We start from the raw sequence: 24254 nt of genomic DNA on the forward strand, positions 1-24254 counted from the left end.
CCTCGCGCTCCCGGCCCGGCACGCGCGCTGCGCCCGGCCGCCGCTGCCACCGCCGCAGCCGCCGCCGCTGCGGAGCGTTCCTCCGCGGTGCCTGGCTTCCAGCTTCGGGCCGGAACCGGAAGTTTAGGGGGCGGGGCCGGCGGAGGCCAGGGAACCGAAAACGCGGCCGAGCCCGGAGCCCGGAGCCGGAGCCAGAGCCTGGACCAGAACTTGGCCGCCGCCTGCACTGCCGCCGCCGCTCGCCTCTCCTTCCCCGCGCCGCCGCCGCCTCGGCTGCCACCGCCGCGAGCTCAACCGCCAGTGGTCCGGGGGACTTTGGGTGTCCGGGCTGAAGGTCGGTCCGGACGTCGGACCCAGCTCGGTTCCCGGACTGTCCGGGCGGCAGCGGACGCCGCAGCCGCCGCCTCTTCGTCGCCTCAGCCTGGCGTTTTGTTCCGAGAGACCCGAGAGGCGAGCGGAGCTGACAGTGATTTTGACAGTGATTTAAACCCGCTTTTGTTGTTGTTGGCTTTTCGTTGTTTGGTTTTGTGTGTTGTGCTTGTGTGTGGCGGTTTTTCCCCCGTGGTGCATTTTTTTTTTAATTGTTGTGCTCGCTGTTTTTATTTTTCATTTTTTTCCCTCTTTTTTTGACCCCGTGAACGCTTTTTTGGTCGGGGCTTCCGAATATGTTTTATGACGGTTGATTTTACACCAGGAGGTTTGTTTCCGAGGAAGACCCAGGGAACTGGATATCTAGCGAGAACTTCCTACGGCTTCCCCGGCGCCTCGGGAAAATGGGAGCTGCTGCAAAGTTGGCGTTTGCCGTCTTTCTTATCTCTTGTTCTTCAGGTAGGTGCATGGAGCGCGGCGCGGCGGGGCTGCTGCCGCTGCCGCTGCTGGCGGCTGCGGTTGTTGTCGGGTCGACGAGCTTCAGCGGAGCCTGGGGAGGTTTCCCCCCATCCCGAGCCCCTCGGCGGCAGCCCCCCAGGGCTGATTATGATATGGAAATCTCCATGAATTTTACTCGTTTTGAGTTAGGTTGGTAAGAGTGACTGCTCTGTTGTTGTGGAAGTGAGAAAGTCATGGTTTGTGGCCGTAACACTGGATGACAGCGCTGGTTGGGTTGCAATTAAGCCGCAAATACCACAAGTGACAATTTATGCAAAGGTTTGAGACCCGAAAGGCGTATTCCAAAATGTCCTTTAGTGTGGCATCCTCCAAAATAAGGGTGTTTTTTTTTTGTTGTTGTTGTTTGTGTTTTAACGTCTTTTAATTAGTGCTTCAGTGACTATCACAACAGAGATCAAGTCAGCTGCTACTTAATTTTGACCGTGAGAAACAATGCATTATATCAGCAATTTCATCTGGGTCTCCCCTCACGTTTTCTTCAACTTCAGTGTCCAGCAGTGTTAAAAATAGTTGTAGTTGTTGTTGTTGGAGTATTAGCAATAACCCAGTGCAGAAGAGGTATGCCGCTGTGTGTTGGTAATGTGCTGGCTTTCAACCACCATTTATGTGCTCTTTTCTGGCAGAGATTTTGCTTACCTACGGAATACTTATTTTAAACGCGTTGTATTGAAGCATTGTTTTCGGTTTAGAAGAGCCCATTTGAAATTGTTCACACTGTCAAATACACTGTAGTCTTCCAGGGTTGGAAGAATAATCTGGCCCATTTATATTTGAAATTTTGATTTTGTGAGAACGTTCTGTGGTTGCAACCAGTGGTTGGAAAACTAGTCTTTTGTATTTGAAATTCTGTAAATGAATACAGCATCTAGCTCAGAGGTGTGCAAATGTACCTAAGAGGAGAGTTAGTTTGATAGAAGAAACAATTTTAAAGTGGCAGTGGATCTATTTATCATAAAATTCAGTTACTAGGTTGTGAGATAGAATTATAGGGGGACAACGAATTGACAGGTTTGTGGCCATGTCTTTATCTCGTTTGCCACAGGGAAATTAGAGGGTGGTAGTCTTTTCTTTGTGTACCTCTGTGGTGTGTGTATTTGTGTGTGTGTGTGTGTCCGTGTCCACCCATCCTCCCTGCCCCCCTTTTTAATAGAATCTTTTGTAATGTATAGAATTTTGCTGAATGGTACATTTCCTTGTGGTTAATAAATGGATAAAGTCTAGTCTTATGTCTGTAGTGGTATTGATCAGTTCCGGGTGGGCTGAATGTGTTGTGAAATGGCGATCATTGCCAGAGATTAACCAACAGAATCATGTCTGTTTAAATGGAAGAAAGAACATGCTTAAGGCAGGCTGACAGTTCTTTTTGTGCACGGTTTGGGGAGGAAGATAAACAATGGTGTCTCTGAAATGAATGAATACTGGATAACATTAAACCTCTTGCTTTTGTGACATAACTTAACCATGTAGTTTTAATTTTTCCTGTAGTACTCTTCCTCCTCTGGCCCTATATGTTCTGGTTGGTGAACTCCTCTTGTTCTCATCCCTTTTTCTGATCTTCTGCCCTTGAGGAGGAGGGGCATCATGGCCACTGACCAAGGAATTGTGGACATTATTCCCTCCCAGACCCACCTGAATCACACTAATTGGTGAAGGAGGCTATTCTTGAGCAGTCTCAAGGTATTACTTCTGGAAAAGAAGGCTGTCGCTACAAATCTTACAGCTTCCTCTGCTTGGCTTGGGAATAAAAAGAATTGAGCATTAGTTTCTTTAGGATTATTTTCACTGAGTCAGGAGGTTAATAGCTAAAATTTTGAAATAAAGTAATTTTGTTGCTGGAGAGCACATAGATATTGCACTTACATTAAACTAAGTATCGTTGCATAGTTTTTTTAAAAAATAAACAATCCTAGTTGAACTAAAATATAATTCTGTTGAAGATAATTGAAATAAATCTTAAAGACTTTCATCCATATTTATACATGAAGATTTTTATTAAAGTATCTGATTTTTTTGAAGGCCTTTTGTTATGCATCAAACGCACTCTAAAAAATAATTTTTTATGTTTTTTTTTCCGAATTGATTTTTCTATGTAATATGTAATCTGACCTGCTGGAAGCATGAGAATGGCTATTTTTATGAGAATTAAAAAATGTCTGAAGTTGTAATTTTTTTTGTTTATGGGTATTTGATTGTTTTAAAAATCAGGTGAAGAACAGTAGTAAAGAGCAGTTTTATTTCAGATGTTTAGGATGGATGTTTACTGTTTTTTTTTAGTATTTTGTGGACTTTGATTTTTCATTTTCCATCCCATGGTATGTATACTGGAGACTGGTTATGTAGACTATTCCTCTGGGATATGGCTAAGTGTATAATTCACTCCTCTCATTCTGGGGGAAACATTTTTGAGTTTTTCCCCCATGCTGAAATGCCTTCACATTCCCTTTGATTTTGAATTTTTTCATTACTCTTATCCTTCCTCAGGTTCTGTTTCAAAACACCAATCTACTTCTTAGTTGTTTTGTTTTTAAAGCATTATGGTTAGTTTGTATCATCCTCCAAATTTGTTAAAATGTGAGGATGAGTTTAATATTTGCTCTAGGACTTAGGTTTATCATATCTGGAGTGATGCAGCTATTGTGGTATTTGAGTTGCATTGGATAAGTTGAGAATTCTCTTGGTTTCTGTGGGAACTGGAACAGTCTGGTCCATATATTTGATGAAATAAGAAATGCAAATACAGTAATTTTGTGCATTTTCTTCAGTTCAGCTAGGCAGTACTGTGTGTGTATGTGTGCACGGATGTGTGTGTATGTGTGGTTGAGGGGTCATTGGCAGTACAGTGAATCTTCTGGGACTCTTCTGCACTTTGACTAAGAAGTGATAGATATTACATGCTTTGTTTTCAAAGGCAGAATCTCTCAAATATAATCCGTGATCAAATTCAAATATAATATCTTGGAACGTTAAGACCAGAAGAAAAACAAAACAACACCCTCTCCCTCAATTCATTTTTTTCTGTTTATGATAAGACAGTAGTTCTCAAACTTGGGTGACTTTTGCTCCCCAGCCCTGCAGCTCTCCCCCAGGGGCCATTTACAGATGTATTCGGTTGTCACAATTGCGTGGGAGGAGGGGAGGGTGTGCTACTGGTATCTAGTGGATAGAGGATGGGATGCTGGCTAATCATCCTATAATGCACAGGACAGCCTTCCACAACAAAGAATTATCTGGCTCAGAATGTCAATAGTGTTCAGGTTGAGAAGCCCTATTCTAAACTCTTAATTTTAAAAAGCATTAGTGTGTTAGTAAAAGGTCTCTGCTCCCCCTCACAGTTAATCATCTAAATTTTACAGGTACATGGTATTGATCTCCAGCTGACCTTGTATTGAGAGTTTTCATTAGCTTGTAAAATTAGAATGATTAGAAAAATAGGCTATAGGTATATACATTATTTCATCCTATTATGCTTTAATAAAAATATTTTGCTGACTGTTTTGAATAAACTTTCTCCAGTCACTTGTTATAATGGAGTACTTATGAAGACTGCATATTCATGGATATGATAAATGATTGGTCAAGGTATCAAGTTTAATTATATTTGTTTTGATTCAGTAGTTTCTTTGCAATAATAATCATCTTTAAGAATATTTCCTTTTATCCTTATTGAAATTACTGTGAGTGATGTGGTGGCAGCAGGTGTGTGATTTCGTATGGAAGAAATATTTTCACTATTATATTTTACCTGAATGGAAAAACTGAATTTACACCTTGAGGTTTTTTTTTTAAAGAGTATTTCCTTTATCTAGCAAACTTTAATTTTAAGAAACTTTTAAAGTAATTTCTTAATTACATAATTTTTTTGAGAATCATTATCTGGGTTTTGGTTACCATTAGACTCATTTAGGCTATACTGCTAAGTAATATTCTGTGATCTATTGCAGACCCTTGTCCTTTTTGGGGTTAAAATTTGACCATAATTAAAAAGTGTTTACCTTGTTTTGAACTCTGGTTTTAAGGAAGTTACTCAGCCAGCCAGGATAAGAATTACAGTGAAATACTTAAAATAAGTAGCACTAACCAATAGAAAGGAAAAATTCTGAAATTGCTCCCACAGAAAAGTATACAAGTAAGTCTCATACTTTCTTTGTAACGCATCTCCCCAGACATATCTCTGGTACTAACTGACATTTTCACCTTTTGTGTCCATCAGACTCATTGTTTCATGAGAAGTAAAAGCATAACTAAACCAAATGAGATTTTAATAATCTTTAAATTGTCTCTTTAGATTCTAAAACTATTTTGTTGCTTTTTTAGTTTTGTCATTATTCTTATTTCTCATCGTTGGTGTCTCATAAATCTGTGATTTAAATGTGTCTTTTCATGCTCTCTAATGTTACCACTATCATGGTGCCCCTCAGTAAGTTAGCTAAGGTTGGCAACATTTGATATTGAGGTCACTAGCACGCCTTAGTTTTATTCCATATTCTGTAACTCATCATTTCTTCCATTCCCTTTCATTGTGATTCCCTTTCTACTTTCCTCTCTTCTTTATCTTCTCTGTCCCTTCTGTACTTTCCTCCCTATACTGTAGGCTGCTTGTTTGTGGAACCCACTTGTTCCTTAGTCTCAAGGGTGGCTCAGGAGGGCTCACCCTTGGTTTAAATCTAAAGGGATTGAATTTAGAATGCTTGAGAATTGACCAGATAGTCTTTTCTACTGTTCCTTCATTTGTTGGTTTCTGGAATACCACACACACTTGGGACTGGTGTTACTCTCTTGGAAACAAATGGCTTGAACTTTACATTGCTCTGATTCATATTCCTTTTTAATATTCTGTTTTTCTTTAACTCTTGCTGCTTTTAAAAAGTCTATCTCTTATTATTATTCATTCATCACCTCTGTTTAAGCCAAAATTTGACCAGACCATAGAGTATATCTATCGCCACAGCTGGGACCACATTAGACTTCCTCTGTGGTGTATTTAATTGTTAGGTTGGTTATAATAGTCATGTCTAGACAGAACATTGATTTCAAATTGACTATTGAACATGAAAGTTCCAGGAATAGTATATAGAGGAAGGAGAGGGAGAAGTCAAGAAGGTGAGAAAACTGCAGATAGGAATTGACTTTCCGTCATTCTCCAACTGTTCTGTTAGTCTGTTAGCAACATATCTAGTGGTTACGCTTTGTTTAATAAAGGGGCCTAAAGGGAATGTGCTGTTGTTTCTGAGGTTGGATTTCTTAAACTATTAGTATGGTGACTTAAAGGGAAAAATGGGAGGTTCTTAAGCGGTTGTGGTCGTCAGTAGACTTGGGTTCTGGTGCCAACACTGCCGCTGTACAGCTCATCTATTATTTCTCTTACCTGAATTATTGTAGTATCTTTCTAGCTATGACTAGCTAAGTTCCCTGCCCCTAATTCCTCTTCCAATCCAACCACATACCTGCCAGACTGACCTCATTAAAAAATAAGTCTGAATATGTCACTCCTGCTTAAAACCTTTCATGGACTGTGAGTCACCTTTAACATAAAATCTGAAGTCTTAGAAGGGCATACAAGGTCCTTTTTCATTTAGATCCTGCCTGTTTTCTCTAACCTCTTGGTATAGAGGATAAGAGTATAGGCTCTGGAGTTAGACTTTCTTGCTTTTACATCCTCGCTTCACAACTTAACCTTAGGCAGATCACTTCACCTTTTGTGCTTCAGTTTTGTCATCTACAAAATGGGGATATTAATAGTGCCTACCTCACATAGTGGTTTGAAGATTAAATGTCAGATAAATTCTAGGTATTCTGCTGTGGCTCCTCCTCAGCATGAGTCCTATATTCCAGATATACAAACTCAACCTTCAGTTTCCTGAATGTGTCCTCCTTTATTGTATATTAGTATGGTACTTTTGTACATGTTATTTCTTTCTCCTTTACCTGGCTAACTCCTTGTGTTTAAGACTGAGAAGTACCACCTCTTTAAAAACAACAGTTCTCTGCCACTCAGCCCACATTGAGTTAGTTGATTTCTGTTCTTTATAAATGACCTTGATTTCAGTAATTAATGTAAATATTTACTTGCATATATACAGTATAGACTCTGAGCTCTTTGAAGACATCTTCTCTTTATCCACAAACCCACTCCTAAAACCTGGTACACAATACGTGCTTAGCAAATGCTTACTGAATAAATGAAGTGACATTTTTTCATTTCTGGGCCTGAGTTTCTTTTGTGTACTAAAGCGATAAACTTGGATTAGATGATCTCTGAACTTTTTTCCTACTCTAAAAGCTTTATGATTCTATAGTTCTAAGGATATAGTTTAATAGTGACATTTTATTAAGAAAAAGTGATTTTGCTGGTGGTTTTTTGAGTATCCTTAAGTTCTGCCCCCTTTTTTAATGCCGTTTCTCGGTTCCTTAGACTAAATCTTTTAATATAATTTGAATTGTATAGATTTAGAAGACATCGTAGAGTGCTTCAAATTCAGTGGCTTTCAGCTTTTTTGACCATAACCCACAATAAGAAATACTCGTTGTCTTGACTCAGTTCCCATATACATAAATGTGTATGTGTATTTATCAGAAATAGAAGTTTCATGAACTTACTGTGTGTAGGACACTTTTGTTTGTTTTTTTATTCTATTTCATTAACAAATTTTTGATTATGACCCATTAATTAATTCAGTGACCCACTAATGGGTTCTAAACTCCTAAAAAATACTGGCTTTATTCTTTCGACCCACTCCTCTGAGTAGGGAAGGAAGCTGTCTATGTAAATATGTGCAATAAAAAATATGCGCAGTGAAAAATATGCTCCTTATTTAATCTGCAAAGGAGAACTTGTGCCTAGGTGCAGAGTATACGGAAAGCTGGTCCCAAGGGAGAACGTGGACCTACCCTGACTGAGCTAGTATCTCTCCTGGACTAGCTGGATGACTTACGGACACACAGAGGTGCTAAAACAAAGTTAGATTGTAATTTGAACAGTTCAGATTTTTTCATTTAGGAAAGGCTTGTTGGAGGAGATAGGTCCCAATAATAGGAAAAAAAAAAATGTCTTGGCAGGAGGTTAAGTATATTCATCTTAATATGAGGGATTAGGAACAAAATGGGCTGAGGAATACAGAAAGCATTTGTGAGTAAACTTGACTGTGGATGGAAGGCAAGTTGAAATGGAGGAATTTTGGACTAAATCTGAGGAAGAGATTTCTGTGATGAAAAAATGTTTATAACTGCTTGAAGTAGAACAATCTCAGTTGAGAGGGTTAAATCCAGATGAAAAGTAATTAAAACCAAGAGGAGGTAAGCGGGTGGATGATGGAGACCCTGATAGATGTCCCAAATACTTATAGTATGTGGACTATAAAATAGAAAAACAGCTTGGAGATTAAGGTAGGATGGTAGCACTACTAAATAAAATTGGTAAAGAAATAACAAGCCAGAAGAAAATAGGAAGCACTTTCATAACTAAAGAAATTCTACAGACAGAGATGAATTTAGAATATAAGCATGAATGAAAATATAAACATAGATTTGGGAAAATAAGAGTTCATAAAAAACATGAGAGCATATAATATTCTTTAACACACATACACTGTACGGTGTATATGTCTCCATTGTGAGGTTGAGTTAATTCTAAGCTCTAGTAGCTCAATGTGTTGTTTTTGTTAAATAATGGTCAGATTCCAGTAATTGCAGTGATTGCTCATACTGGTCATTCAGATTATATTCTTTGAAATCTATGTGAGGCATTTTCTTCACAGTAAATTATACTGTTTTATAAAAGTAGTTTTAGAAACTTTTCTGAAGTTGGTATATGTGATTCAGACCTGAATCCTAAACCTTTTCAATACCATTCTTTTGGACTAGATAAAAGTATTTTTTTCTTTGGCTGACTATCAGTAGCTGTAATCATATTGGGAATCATTATATTCTCTAATGTTGCTGAAGAAAAATAAATGTAAAGCAATGAGATAATTATTAGGAGGACTCACGTTGGGGGGGCTTGCCTTTTTAAAATGAATCGTCTTTACATATCATAGTAATAAGCTTATCTTATCTAAAGCTTTTGAGAAAGGATTTTTTCCTACTTATGATTACTAACTATATTTTATAGAAATGAGACCTCTACTGGGAAAAATCTGTTGGTCTTCACATCTTTATGATATATTGTAAATCAAGCTTGTTCCAAGGCATTATTTCAAGAGGAAGAGGCATGGGCAAGTTATCAGATGCTGGCAAATTTCTAAAGTGCTGAGATTAATTTTTTAAATTTGTAAACCAAGATGTAGTAAATGAAATAATATGCCACATAACACAGTAGCTGGTTCATAGTAGATCTTACATACATGTCAGTTTTTAACCTATCTTTAAAAACGTAATATGTAAAACATTTAAATATACAGATTCAGTTCTTGGGAGGCTTTAAAAATTTGCTCGTAAATTACTTATAAGTTAATATGAAATAATATTCTGACTAAATGATTCAGCCAAAGAAAATATCAATAACGCTGCCAAATAGGTGCCAGGAAACATCTAGAACATTCAGCTATCATAGTTCTTTTACAGAGTTCTTTAAGGTCTCATTGTTCTAGCATGCGTTAAAAGGAAACATTGGCGTTAAACCTTCATCTTTATGTATTTGTTGGAATTTAAAGTATTTCTCATAGGAAATTTCACCTAAACCTTAAGTGTTTTAAAACTTTTCATGTAAAATCTTGAAAGATTCTCAAGTCAGTTTTGGGGTACCAGTACCAGCTACCAGCCACAAGCTTCGTAAACATGATCAGTGGAGTTTTGAGGTCAGTATTTTGAATGTGGTATAATATTTTGGATTAAAACTTAAGAGTCTCTCATTTAAATTCCTGCTTTCCTACTGACTCTTCTTTGACCTTGGTAACCATGAAGACTTTACTCATCACTAAATTAAAGAGGATGAAATAAATATGCATTCATTTAACAAATAAATATTGAACTACATGCTAGGGGTACTGCTAGGTGGTTGGGATGTAGCAGTGAACAAGACAGACATGATAATGCCCTCACAGAGCTTACAGTCATAAAGTAAGTAGTCAAATGAATAAAATAATTACAAATTGTCATATGTGCTCTGACAGGGTTCTGAGAGGGTAACTCTTTATTTGCCTCACATCACCTCTCACAGTCTCTAATTATTCAGTTTATTTATCTACCTAGTTATCATCTGTTCTTTCCACTACTAGAGTGTAAATACTGTGAGAGAGAGTTTCTCACTTATTCATCACAGTACCCCCAGGTCATGGCACAGTTTCTGGCACAGAGTAGAAGCTCAGTAAATATTTGGCTGGCTGCCTGAAGAAATGAATGCAAGGATGGGACTGGAGAGATAGATAGGGACAAGATCCTGCAGGGCTTTTGATCTAAGCTGGGAAAGAGAATAAAATCCAAAGGGCAATGGAAAGCAAAGAGCTTTAAGGAGGAGCTTGACCTGGGTTATGTGTTAAGATCACTGGCAGCTATCTGGAAAATATATTGGAGGTGTGTAGGAGTGAGGAGGTGAGACCAGTTAGGAGACTGTTATGTCATCCTAAGCTAGAGAGACTCTCTAAGATCCTTTCTAGCTTTGTATTTTAGAACTTGCCTACACTTACCAGTCTTATTTTACTAGTTACCCCATTTTTTCCCCTACTTATTATTACTTAAGAAAAATGGATAGCTTATTGTGCATGTGAGGACTGAATACAATGTCTCAAAAAAAAAAAAAAAAAACCTCAAAAAGAGAGAAAACACAGACCAGAGGTTATTGAATTTTTGTGGCAAATGCCTATCTTTAGATTCCATGCACCTGCTAATTTATATTCTTACTAACCATTCCTATTTCTCTTTGAAACTTTGGCTTTACTTCTTTTCAAATGCCTATTTTTTAAAAAATAATGTTACCTCTTTATTGTTTTAACACGTAATATACGGTATTGTTGATATGGCTGAAGATTTAGAAACAGAAAACTCAGCATATTTTGTATCTTAATTCTTAGGAACTTGATATCTTTACGGGTTATCAGGGTCTTACAATAAAGGCTGAAAGGATAAATAGTTAGTACTGTAGGCTATTATTTTTACTCAGGGCTATCGCCTCTGTTAAGTAGTTAGCTTGAATATTTTTATCTGAAAGATTTCAAGCCTCTACTGTTAGTGGGAGGGGGAGGTGGTGCTTGGCACAGGGAAATCAACTATATTGGCAGAAGTTCAGCAGCATCATCTTTGACTAGGGAAAAACTGCATTATTACACAGAGATAAAGCCAGAAGAGACGTTAAACTTTACTGAATTTAGCAGTATAATAGTGGCTGCCTCTTTTCATTTGGTTTCATTTAGTTTCTTTCATTTTGGAAGTAGGTAAACCTAACTGCCCGTCTTTGGTTAGCCATCTTCTTCTGTAAAGAAGTGTAGCTTCACCCTGTAAATATTACAGGCCATTTTATTTATTATGACCTTAAAGTAGTTCTAGAAGAAGAACTGGTCACTAGACTTTGTGCTACTTGGTAGTGGAGTTTCATACATACAAGGTTAGTGAGTAGAATTTGCTAATTTTTTTTTTTTTTTTAAGCTAAGTGTTGAAATTAACTTCTGTAAGTACATTTTAAAATGGTTTGGGGAGAAATGAGAAGTCAAAGCGTAAAGGAAATGATTAAAAAATGAGTAAGGGCAGTTGCAAGATATTAATTATTCAAGATGAGCATGGTAATAGTAAAGCAATTTGATTAGTAGGCATTCAGAAGAAGAATAAAATCCCTTTCTAAATGACCATCCTTTTATTCTCTATAAGTATTGCATAGTAAATCTTTCCAGGTAACCTTTTAAAATATTCTGTTCTTTAGTTCTTTAGAGATACATAATACCGGTTTGGGTGTTGAATTAGGAAATTAATTGCTAATTTAATTGTTTGTTAAAATGTAAATAGAGATTGCCTGTTAGTTGAGAGGGGTAGAAATAATAGAAGCAATTAAATTAGTATGGTTTAACTGCTGAGAGGACCTAACAAACTATCAGATACTATTTTCTAAATTAACTATCCCTGTCAGAATCATTTTTATGAAGAATAAACTACTCAAACTGAAGAATGAAATAAAATTAAAAGCTTAGGGTCAGAGAAGAATATTGTTACATATTTTTTCTTTTTGAATCAGTGAAGGGTAGTTTTGGTCTTTTATCTACAGATCTTTCACCGCTGTAGCCCAAGAATAGCCCTACATCAAGATTTGTAATTCTTAGTCTAGCAACATATATTTAGCAACCCTGATTAGGCAGGATTTTTATAATTAATATCTAGTCTTATTTCCATAATACGGAAAGAAATCGGCTCACTAAGAGAGCATAAGAGTAGATGAGCCTAGTCTGTTACAAGATTATAGAATTTTCTACCTTTGGAACATGTGGTTACCCAGCAAGGACTAGTTACAGAAATAGAAGCTAATCTTGTTGGTACAGGCGTAGCTGTTGCTTGCAAAGAATGGTTTTCTCAAAAACAAACAAATAGCAGTAGGTCCTTCATTTCAAATTAAGTGCAAGTAGTTAATTATGCAGTTTGGGGGCAGGTATAGTAGAAACAACAAACATTCTGTAGGGAGAAAACTTCTGTGTTGGGCCTTTCTGTGCCATGGTGTGATATACCGTGTGAACTTGAGAAAATTCCATAACCTTAGTTTATTCATCTGTAAAATGGTGTTTATAATACTGCCTCACAAGATTACAGTGAGGATCAAAGACTGCATGCACAGACATAAGCACACTCATATATGTGTGTGTATATGTATACACACACATACATATATATGAAGCTTTTAAAACTTCATAATGTTATGTAAAGTATTTGTAATAAATGATTTTTTTCAAGGAGAGCAATAGGAGAGGTTCAAGTGAACTGTAATAGCACTTTTAATTCAGAATTTGTGATTCTTCATCAGTAGACATTTATCTTTACCCTGTGAATAAAGGAATTAATTCTGTGAACAACTGAATATAAAATCTTAGAAGAATGTCTATTCCTTACAGTGACCCATAGCTCCTACAAACAAATCAACTGTTTCTTATTCATCCAAACTTTTTTTCCCACTTGCCTTCCATTAATACTTATGAGGGGGACCATATCTGACTTATGCACTGTAGTTTCCCCAGTGTTGGACACGTAATAGGTGCTTAACAAATATTTGTGAATGAATATTGAATGCTTTCAAGTGCTTAGGATAGAGTCCACAGACTTTTTTGTAAAGGGCCAGATAGTAAATATTTTAGTCAGTCTCTTTTGGAGCTACTCAGCTCTGCCAGTTGTAACACAAAAGCAGTCATAGACAATACGTAAATGAGTCAGTGTGACTGCGTTCCAATAAAACTTTATTTATAGATACTGGAATTTGAATTTCATATAATTTTCATGTGTCACAAAATAGTATATTCTTTTTTTCAACCATTTGAAAATGTAAAAACCATTGTTCAGCATCTGTACAGCTGCAAACTGGATTTGACCCATGGGCAATAGTTTACCAACCCCTGGCATACTGCATTGTATAAGTAGCACCCTCCCCCAACTTAGAAATAAATATATTATTTTCCAAAAACTTTGTTTGGAACCTGGGAAGCATTTTCTTATAGGATGATCGTCATCTGTGTTGGTTACGTTCCCAGACCAATCTACAAGCCTGTTTTACCTCCAGTGTTCTGTATTCCAGCAATACAGCTTTATCCCTAGGAATAACACTGTGTCTGAGGGAAAATGGATTTAGTATTCCTTCTGAGACCAGAAGAAACATAGACTCTCCCCAGCACTATCAGAATTTCCTTCTTCCCTGATCTCTCATTTCAAGTACCCTGCTCCCTGGGGCTTCAATAGGGTGGTATGGTGACAGGGCTAAAAAGCGCTTTGTGTATGTGATTAGGGAGGAGAAAGGTGGTGGGGAGAGAAGAATGAAAGAAAATAGAAGATATCAGGATGAATCACACACCGTAGGGGTAGTACTGTTTTGTGAAACCTCAGTTATGTGTGTGATTGTATGTATACATGTACTGGGTCACAGTGAAAAATGTATTTCTTACTGTAATTTGTAGTCAGAATGTTTGAAAGCCTGTGGTTCTAAGGGTTTGAGGTACTGATCCTGAGATCTTTTTTCCCCTCTTACTGCATATGAGAGCCAAATGAAAAATATAAAGGAAGCCTCTTGACCACTTGGGACAGTGTATTTCTGGTAAGGAGTTACCTTATGAGGTAGTTAACCTGTTTTACAGGTGAGAAACAGGGTCATACAGCTAATAAGCATCACAATTGATATTCAAACAGATTCTTACCTTATTTAAGAATATGTGCTTGAGCTTCCCTGGTGGCGCAGTGGTTGAGAGTCCGCCTGCCAATGCAAGGGACACGGGTTCGTGCCCCGGTCCGGGGGGATCCCACATGCCGCGGAGCGGCTGGGCCCGTGAGCCATGGCCGCTGAGCCTGCGCATCCGGAGCCTGTGCTCCGCAACGGGAGATGCCACAACAGACCCCTGTAGGGAAAGAAGCCATGTATGACTTCCATTGTGTTTCAGAGGATGAAAAACATCCCAATTGGTGGCAGCTCACCAGATTTCTTGAGACATTGGCTTAAGTATTAGGACAGGGCCACTGGAAGAAAATGGTTAGGAGCTCTGTATGAAGAATGACATGATGTGTTAGAAAAGAAGGGGCTCTGTCATTTTACTTTTAATTTTTCTTATTTCTCTTCTGTACTACTATCCCTGCTCCTTCATACCTCACCACCAACATGGACTGTTAATTCATACTAGAAACAGCAAGGAAGGGTTTGAGGGTGAGGTTTAGTGAGGAAGAGTAATATAATCTTGTCTTTAGCTGAAAGGAGAATGAGGAGGGAAACCCAAGTAGCTGGGCCACCTGGCCACCCAGATGAATTGGCTGTTCCCAAGTGGCAGTGTATAAGTGGGTGTAGGTAGAAAAGGACCTGCTATTAATTGTGATATAAGCCGAAGTCTTGGCTTTGGAGACTTGTAGCTTTGATATGCTAATTGAAAATAGTTCTTTTTTAGTTATTAAAGGAAAGCCTCTCTTAAGCAATACTTGGTTAGTCTAGACTTAGTTACCCATTTTAAGTACTTAAAAATCAGAATCAATGTTTAAGACATCTCTTTCTCTTATGTATTAAGTTAGCAAGTATGGTGAAAACAAATTGATGCTGATTCTGATTTCTAACTTGATTTGGAACTGTCTTGGGAAGAAGTAGACTGATAGGAAGGCTGTTGTTCTTAACTAGAAAAGTAATGAAATGATAGCGGATGCCTGGTTAATTGAATGGAAAGATGACAGATACTTGTAAAATGTGTTTATCTTTCTCAAGCTGAGTTGAGATTCTTGATTTTGCAATGGGAATTACTAATTCATATAGAAAACGTTTCAACTAGTAATATCTGAAGACTTGGACTTAATATCTTTTAGCCCAATCTCTTACCCCTGTGGTACTGCTTACCATGTTCTGTATTATAATTGCTTGCGAATGTGTGTGTCTTCCAGCTGACCTGGAGTTCTTTTAGGCTCATTCATTATAGCGCTAAGTTAGTATTTGATGTAGGTTAAGCATTGGAGCCAGAGTGGCTGGTGATATATCTTGGCTCCATTATTTTCTGTCTCTGTGACCTAGGGCAAGTTATTTAATCTCTCTCATCTGGAAAATGGAAATAATAATGGTACTTACTTTATACAGTTGTTATAAAGTGTAAGTGAGTTAATATATCTAAAGTGCATTGAATGATATCTGGCATGTAGTAGGCATTCTGAATAACTCAATAAAAATATTACTTGAAAGATAAAACACAGACTGGGAGAAAATATTTGCAATATTTGATAAAGGATTGTTATCCAAAATAAACAAAGAACTCGTAAGACTCAACAAGAAGAAAATGAACAATTCGATTAAAAAATGGGCCAAAGATACCTCAGATACCTCACCAAAGAAGATATGCAGATGGTAAATAAGCATATGAAAAGATGCTCTACATCATATGTCATCAGGGAAATGCAAGTTAAAACAACTAGGTACCACTACACAACTATTAGAATGGCCAAAATCTGGAACACTGACACCACCAACTGCTAGCAAGGATGTGGAACAACAGGAACTCTCATTCATTTCTGGTGGGAATGCAAAATGGTATAGCTACTTTGGAAGACAGTTTGGTGGTTTCTTACAGAACTAAAAATCCTCTTACCATATGATCCAGCAATCATGCTTTTTCGTATTTACTCAAAGGAATTGAAAACATTTTCACACAGAAACCTATACACAGATGTTTGTAGCAGCTTTATTCCTAATTGCCAAAACTTGGAAGAACCAAAATGTCCTTCAGTAGGTTAATCGATAAATAAACTGTGGTACCTCCAGACAATTATATATTTTTCAGCACTAAAAAGAAATGAGCTGTCAAGTCATGAGAAAACATGGAGGAACCTTAAATGCATATTACTAAGAGCCAGTCTGAAAAGGCTACATACTGTATGATTACAACTATATGACATCTGGAAAAGGAAAAATTATGGAGACAGTAAAATGATCAGTGGTTGCCAGGGATCGGGTGGGAGAAGAGGGATGAATAGGCAGAGAACAGTATTTTTAGGGCAGTAAAAATACTCTGTGTGATTTTATAGTGATGGGTATATGTCATTATACATTTGTCTGAACCCATAGAATGTACATCACCAAAAGTGAACCCTAAGGTAAACCATGGAATTTGGGTAATTCTGATGTATCAGTGTAGGTTGGTCTTTGGTAACAAATGTAACACTCTGGTGAGTGATGTTGATAATGAGGGAGGCTATACATGTGTGGGGTCAGGGGGGCATATGGGAAATTTCTGCATCTTCCTTTAAATTTTATTGTGAACCTAAAACTGCTCTTAAAAAAAAAAAGGCTTTAAAAAAATAGTTGCTAATGTATATTTAGTGAGAAGCTGATCTTTGGCAGATGGCCATGCTGTTTTGTTTAGGATACAGTACTGTTTGTTTTATTTACAATATTTACATTTATTTATATATTTATTGGACTCTGGTTTAATTCTAAAACATCAGCTGGTATCCAGGGAAGAATACAGTTGGCTCTCCCTGGGTTCCCCATCCATGGATTCAACCAATTGGGGATCAGAAATATTTGGGGAAAAAATTCCAGAAAGTGCCATATTTGCTGCACATTGGCAACTATTTGCATAGCATTTACATTGCATGAGGTATTATGCGTAGTCTAGAGATGATTTAAAGTATGCATGAGAATGTACAGGTTATATGCAAATACTGCATCATTTTATAGAAGGGACTTGAACATCCTCTGGTTTTGGTATCCTTGGGAGGGGTGGGGAAGGTGTCCTGGAATCAATCTCCCTTGGATACCCAAGGACGACTGCACTAACATTTCCAGTTATGTAATTTGGTGGAATTGTTTTATATAGAAATATGGGGAGATCTTTTCAGAAAACTATAGAGTGGAGTAGTGCATCATTCAGTAATATCAATATATTCACAAATGAGAGTACCTCAAAATCTTTTTTCCAAAGTGAGATAAAGACAAAAGGGAGCGAAACTGAGTTATTTGTAGTGAGGTGGATGGACCTAGAGTCTGTCATACAGAGTGAAGTAAGTCAGAAAGAGAAAAACAAAGACCGTATGCTAACACATATATATGGAATCTAAAAAACAAACAAAAAAATGGTGATAGGAACCTAGGGGCAAGACAGGAATAAAGCCGAAGACCTACTAGAGAATGGACTTGAGGACATGGGGAGGGGGAAGGGTAAGCTGGGAGAAGGTGAGAGAGCGGCATGGACATATATACACTACCAGATGTAAAATAGATAGCTAGTGGGAAGCAGCCGCATAGCACAGGGAGATCAGCTCAGTTAGCGACCACCTAGAGGGGTGGGATAGGGAGGGTGGGAGGGAGGGAGATGCAAGAGGGAGGAGATATGGGGATATGTGTATATGTATAACTGATTCACTTTGTTGTAAAGCAGAAACTAACACACCATTGTAAAGCAGTTATACTCCAATTAAAGATGTTAAAAAAAAAAAACGACAAAAGGGAGTGAGTGTGTTAGGGGAATAACTGTAACTTCCAAAAGTGTATGTAGTTTTATTTTCTCAATATTTGAATATTATCACTTCTGGGAGGGTAACTTCTTTTTATTAATGCTTTATAGTTTTCTAAGTGATTTCATGTATGTTCCGATTTGATCCTGTGTGACCCTATTTGAGATAGGTTTCATGTTGTTTTGTTTGTTTGTTTGTTTGTTTTTTTAGCTCAGACTCTAAGATAATAGAATTAGTCTGAAGTCACTAACCAGTGGAGCTAGAACTTAAACCCTAATTTTTAAGTTCTTTGTTCTTTTATAAAAGTAAAGACCAACCTTTGCCTCATTATCCTCTGCTGTCTCCCACCCTAGGGGAGGAAGTGTTTGCAGCCATTTATACTAGAGGTAGTTGCTTTGCAGATAATCCTTATACCACATTTTAAGAAATTCATGCTTGGCGCTGGGCAAGGCGGGAGCCAGAAGTAGCAATACAGCAGTAGGAAGCACTAAAATGAGCTCTAATTCCAGGGCAGAGGTTGTTTTGCTCTTGCTTGGATAGCTTGATGGCAGTCATAAATCCACATATGTTAATTATTGCTGAAGGAAATTTGTAGGTAAATCCTGCCTTTGATTGCTTCAGAAGTGCTTTTCTTAATCACTTTTTGCTCTTGATGAAGAATGGTTAAAATTGTTTTCCTAATGGGCCATTATTAGGTTAAGGCCCATTACACATGTGCCACAATTTTACATTATTACATTTCTTTGGTCAAAATTGGAACTGGCAAGTTATATCACAGCTCAATCATTATGTAAAACAATGATGTTATTAATTATTACCATTTGTTGAAACAGCCATTATTAATAGTCACTGCTTATTGCATGCTCTGGGCTAAGTGCTTTTAAGTTTTAGTGATAATGTGTGTGACTCACCCTACTAGATAAGTATTATCCCCATTTTATAGGTGAAGAAACTGAGATTCAGCGACTTGCCTAAGGTCTATACCTAAGTACCAGAGCCAGTGTATGTAGCCTAGATCTGCAGGGATTAAATCTATTATTCTATTGAATCACATATTCTAAAATGTGTATTAAAACAGGAGTTACCAATTCCAGTGCAATGCGACTTTCTTTGAACCTGTTCTGCCAGGCTTCCCTCCCCCGTTCCCACTCTGACAGCAGCTGCTAGTTGTGGTACTCCTCAAATCCTATGATGTAGTAAAAAATGCTGAGTTATCAAATTGAATTGTTGATAATATATCATGGGTACTGTAGCTGATATAGCAGAACTTTCTCCACCTCTTAAATGAAAGTAATTGTTTGTCCACAGCTGTTTAAAGACTGAGAAACAGAAGTTGTTCCTTTTGGTTATACAGTGAGCCAGAATCAGAACTAGGTCAGAATTCATTTGCTCTGATCACCACTTGAGTAATTAGTGAATCAAATGATCAAAGTAAATGCATCTTTTAAAAATGATTATCGTTGATTCAGAGAGGTTGAATTAATTGAAATTTGCTCATGTAGAACCAGACAAACCCAGTGTTCTTTTTGACTCATATTTGGAAAAGAATTTAATGATAGTGGTTGTTAATTGCTTACTTGGTGCCTGTTACCTATGATTGGTGGGTGAGGAAGAACATGTTAGATAGACAAGAATGAGTGGTTCTGGCATTTGGATTTGTGATTCCCTTGCCTGCGTTCATATTAAGACAGATTGGTAGGGACTTCCCTGGTGGCACAGTGGTTAAGAATTCGCCTGCCAATGCAGGGGACATGGGTTCGAGCCCTGGTCTGGGAAGATCCCACACGCCGTGGAGCAACTGAGCCTGTGTGCCACAACTACTGAGTCTGCGAGCCACAACTGCTGAGCCTGTGTGCTGCAGCTACTGAAGCCCACGTGCCTAGAGCCCGTGCTCCGCAACAAGAGAAGCCACTGCAGTGAGAAGCCCACGCACCGCAATGAGAAGCCCGCACACTGCAATGAAGAGTAGCCCCCGCTCGCCGCAACTAGAGAAAGCCTGCACAATGAAGACCTAACGCAGCCAAAAATTTAAATTAATTAATTAATTAAAAAAAAGACAGATTGGTAAAAAGATTTAATACACACATTGTTTTTCCAAATCCAAGGACTTCAGTTTTCTGTTACTATAACTTTTAAATTATAAATCAGCTTGCAGGAAACTGAAAGATGTTGAAGAGAATAGAAAGAAAAGGAAGTCCCTTTTTTCTGTGTTTCTTAGGCTAGGAATAATGAATAAAAGGTGGCAAATGAGTAGTAGAAACCAATAAATCCATAGGGATTTGATTTGAATTTAAGTGACTGAATTTATAGAAAAACTTTAGTATTGTTGTATCCTGAATCCATGTAGCTATAACTGAAATCATCTGCCATTTAAGGGGTACCTACCGTGTGCTCATTATTATGCCAATTACTGTGGAGATTACAAAAGGAATATGAAGTCTTTGATTGTCTAAGAAACTAGTCACTTTGGAGTGATAAACCTTACACTCTAAACATAATACACATTCTGAAACTGAAAATGTAATATAAAAACATTTCATATGTTAATTATTAAAATTAATGGTGTTAGGCACTAACAGACATTTCTTTCTCTTTTTTACGGGGGGGGGGCTTTGGTTATCTTTTAGGACTTCACTAGGTGAGGGATGCCTTTCAGATTCTACTTGGTCTAGTCTTCTTGAGTCCTGGGCTTTGTTTTTTCTGAATTTATTGCTGCTAAAATAAAAGCACCATTTGGATGGGGATTATGGCCCTCATGTTTATCACTGCATCCCTAGTGTCCAGTGCTCAATAAATATTTATTGAATACGTTAATGTGAAAGTCTTTCTTTTTCTTCTCACTGTCTTGAAAAGTTTTCATCCTACCTTCTTGTTTTCTTTGTTATCCTAAAGTACGTGAAATAATTCCCTCAAAGATTAATGATTTTCTAATTGCCTAATCTAAAGGATTCTTGTTATCTATATTCGGTTACTACTTGACTTTCCTGTAACTTTGATGCTATTATCTACCTGTTCCTTCTTGAAATTCTTTTGTCCCTTTAACTCTCTCAGTGTTTCTGACTACAGCTTCTCACCACGCCAGTTTTTCAATCTGCCCATCCTTTTAGTTTTGCATTTCTCAGAGTTCAACCCTATGGAATTCTTAGTCCATATAACCTTCCCTGCTGAAGTAATCCCATTTCTCTTCTAAATATAGGTATCCATAGTTATATCTCTAACTTTGATCTCCCTCTTGAGCTCCAGACTTATTTATTAGCCATCCAGTAAACAATAAGCATATGTCAGAACTGGGAATATAGAGATGAATAAGACACAGTCTTTACTCTAGAGGACACACAGCTTAGTTGGAGGAGAATGATTAATAAACTAGAAATTATGCAGCACATTATGTCAATATTAGAGTGCCTGGGACTGTAGAAAAAGATAGCCTGAGGCTTCCCTGGTGGCACAGTGGTTGAGAGTCCGCCTGCCGATGCAGGGGACACGGGTTCGTGCCCCGGTCCAGGGGGGATCCCACATGCCACGGAGCGGCTGGGCCCGTGAGCCATGGCCGCTGAGCCTGCGCATCCAGAGCCTGTGCTCCGCAACGGGAGAGGCCACGACAGTGAGAGGCCCGCGTACCGCAAAAACAAAAAACAAACAAACAAAAAATAGCCTGATTCAGTTTGGAGGGAGTCAGGTAATGTTTTCCCTCAGTGATGCTTGAGGTGATCGAAGGATGATTAGAATTTTATCAGGTGAACAAAGTGGGAAGACTATTTTATGTTGTCTTATCAAGTCTGGTGGATGTGCTTCCTGGTGGTAAGACAGCCAGTATAGAAACCTCAAGGTCTAAGGACATAAAGCCTCAGGGCAGAGAGTGAGAATTGTCCAGTGGAGCCAATGTCAGTACTAGCAAAATGGTATGAAGTATTAAGTCCAGAGGGAGAGAGGTGACTGTAAGAACAGGAGAGTCAATTACAGAATCCATTACTGCTCAGTCAAAAGCAGTGTGTGTAAGGGAATGATTTAGGCTAAGGCTCTGAAAGTGATGTGTGCTAGATTTGCCCTTTTCTGTGATACCTGTTGTATATTATAATAGTGGTCATAGTAAATTAATGCAGAGCTTCTCAGGCTTTAATAGGCATATGAATCACTTGGAGATAATGTTAAAAATGCAGATGTTGATTCATTGTGTCTGGAGTGGGGCCTGAGGTTCTACCTTTCTAACAGGCTCCCAGTGATGCCATGCTGTCGGCCCCGTACTTTGAGTAGAAAGGGACTAAAGGAACTGAGAGTGGCCAGACAGATGCAGAGGAAACAATTTATATGGGGCGTGAATAATTATTACATGTCAAATTTGAGGAACTGGAATTAGTTTGTGAGACCTAGATCATAAGCCATATTATGGGGCATGTGGAACAATGATGGGTGAGTGCAGAGGAGAGCAGGGATCAGGACTTGATTTTCGAAGGAGTGTTAACTTCATGTTGAAGGCTGTGGAAAGGCCATTTTGAGCCAGAGAGTGCTTCATCAGGTTAGTGCTATTTAGCATAAAGAGATGCGTTAAGTTTTCATCAGGGTGAGGTCAAAGTACTTGTGGTTCATCCTGATAAACTAGTTGATGATATAGGTCTAAGCTGGAGAAAGATTTGAGTCTTTGGCCAGTAGATTTACAGGCATGAAATCAACTTGGCAGAAGAAGAAGAAAACAGAAAACCAAAGATCAAACGCTTTGAAACGCTAATATTTTCAGAGTAGGGGGAGAGGACAAGGAAGAGCTTGTAGAGGAGAACCAGCTGTGGCCAGAAAGGTGGAAGGAAGACTAGTGTCATTGTAAGAAATCCAGATGGAGGGAGTATTTGATGGTGCCAGAGAGATTAAGTAAGATAGAACCTGAAAAGTCAGCACTAAATTTGTAAATTTGGAGATTATTTGTAACTTGAGCAAGAGACATTTCAGTGGAATGGTGGAGACAAAAACCATGTTGTAGAAGATGGGGAGTGAGTTGTGAATAAGGAAGTAGGTTTGGTGGTGGTCGATTACTTTTTAGGAAATGTTGGCTGAGAAGGGATGTAAAGAGATGGAAGAAAGCTAAAGTTGAGATGTTTATGTGCTTGAGGAGTTGGTTCAGGAGAGAGCTAATAGAAAGGGAAAGATTAAAATTTAAACCTCTTGGAGCCAGAAACTTGGGTGCCATCTTCAATGCTTACTTCTTAGTGTTCTGCCAAATCCAAGAAATTATTAAATCCTATAAATTTTACCTTCTGGATATTTGTTGAATCTATTCTTGCTTTTCCATTCCCATCACCAGTGTGTTAGTTTTACCCTTACCATTCCTTGCCTAGACTCTTAAATGGACCTTCCTCCCTCCCACTTCCAAACAAAGCAAACAAAAAAGCACCAGGGAAAAAGCAAACCTGTCTTCTATACTCTTCGCTGGAAACCATGGAGACTGTAGATACTGAGATCTATCATGAATGTGGAGATCTGACCCTGACGCTCAACAGCTTAAATCCCAGCCACCGACTTCTCATCAGCTACGTAGGACGAAGGTCAAGCTTTTTAACGTGACATATAGTACCCTCTGGGACTGTTCATTTCCAGCTTAATTTCCTGCCATCACTGCCTCCCACTTTGATCCTGTAACACTAAAAAAAACTCCTAATCTCTCCCCTCTCCCCACATACTTGTTTTTTGCCCCCAGACTCTACTCATTTTGTACTTCCTGCAGTTCCTGTGGGGCCACTCTTTCCTAGGCAGACTGTTAGGTACTCCTTTCCGTATTCCCATAGCATCTTATTCATCCACTTATTGTTAGACTCCCTACATTATTGACATTTTCTCCAGTTTTCTCTGTTCACATAAGATCTGTAAGGGATTCGTCTCTGAATTTTAGGTGCCTGACTCAGTGCTGGTAGAGTTGGTGCTCAGCTCGTGTTCATTGATTAGTTGTAATCAGAATTGTATGTGGAGGTAGTGGCATTTGGACCTGGGAAGAATGGTAGTATTTCAACAAGTGGCCTTTGATGGAGAAGATTCAATTCAGAGTGGCCAGCGTGTGTAAGAGCATTGAGGCGGTAAATATGATAATACTTATAGATAGGCTGAATACTTCTTTTAGACAGGAGAGAAAAGGTAGAAAATGTAATGGGAGATATGGTTAGAAAAATAAATTCAGTGCAAATGAGATGGAGCCTTGGATGCTATGCTTTAAGATTTTAATTTTCATTTTTCCCCCGTAACAACCCTTGTAGATTGTTAAACTGAGAAGTTACACCAACTCTTGAATTTTGAGGAAA

The 24254-nt window shown here is 38.2% G+C and overlaps 1 protein-coding gene across 2 annotated transcripts in view; it reads left to right on the forward strand.

Annotated features, from left to right (window-relative positions):
- Positions 1-206: 206 nt before the first annotated feature.
- Positions 207-24254, forward strand: part of ACVR2A (activin A receptor type 2A) — an 83245-nt gene continuing 59197 nt past the window's right edge. The window contains exon 1 of one of the 2 annotated variants that reach the window (XM_024744086.1): positions 207-828. In XM_024744086.1, the coding sequence (XP_024599854.1) occupies positions 774-828 (55 nt within the window). In that variant the 5' untranslated portion in view covers positions 207-773. The remainder of the gene's footprint in view (positions 829-24254) is intronic. The other variant, XM_024744087.1, reaches the window with a different exon arrangement.

This window comes from Neophocaena asiaeorientalis, unplaced genomic scaffold (genome assembly GCF_003031525.2).
Source record: "Neophocaena asiaeorientalis asiaeorientalis breed wild unplaced genomic scaffold, Neophocaena_asiaeorientalis_V1.1 scaffold11, whole genome shotgun sequence".
In the NCBI taxonomy this organism is placed as follows: domain Eukaryota; kingdom Metazoa; phylum Chordata; class Mammalia; order Artiodactyla; family Phocoenidae; genus Neophocaena; species Neophocaena asiaeorientalis.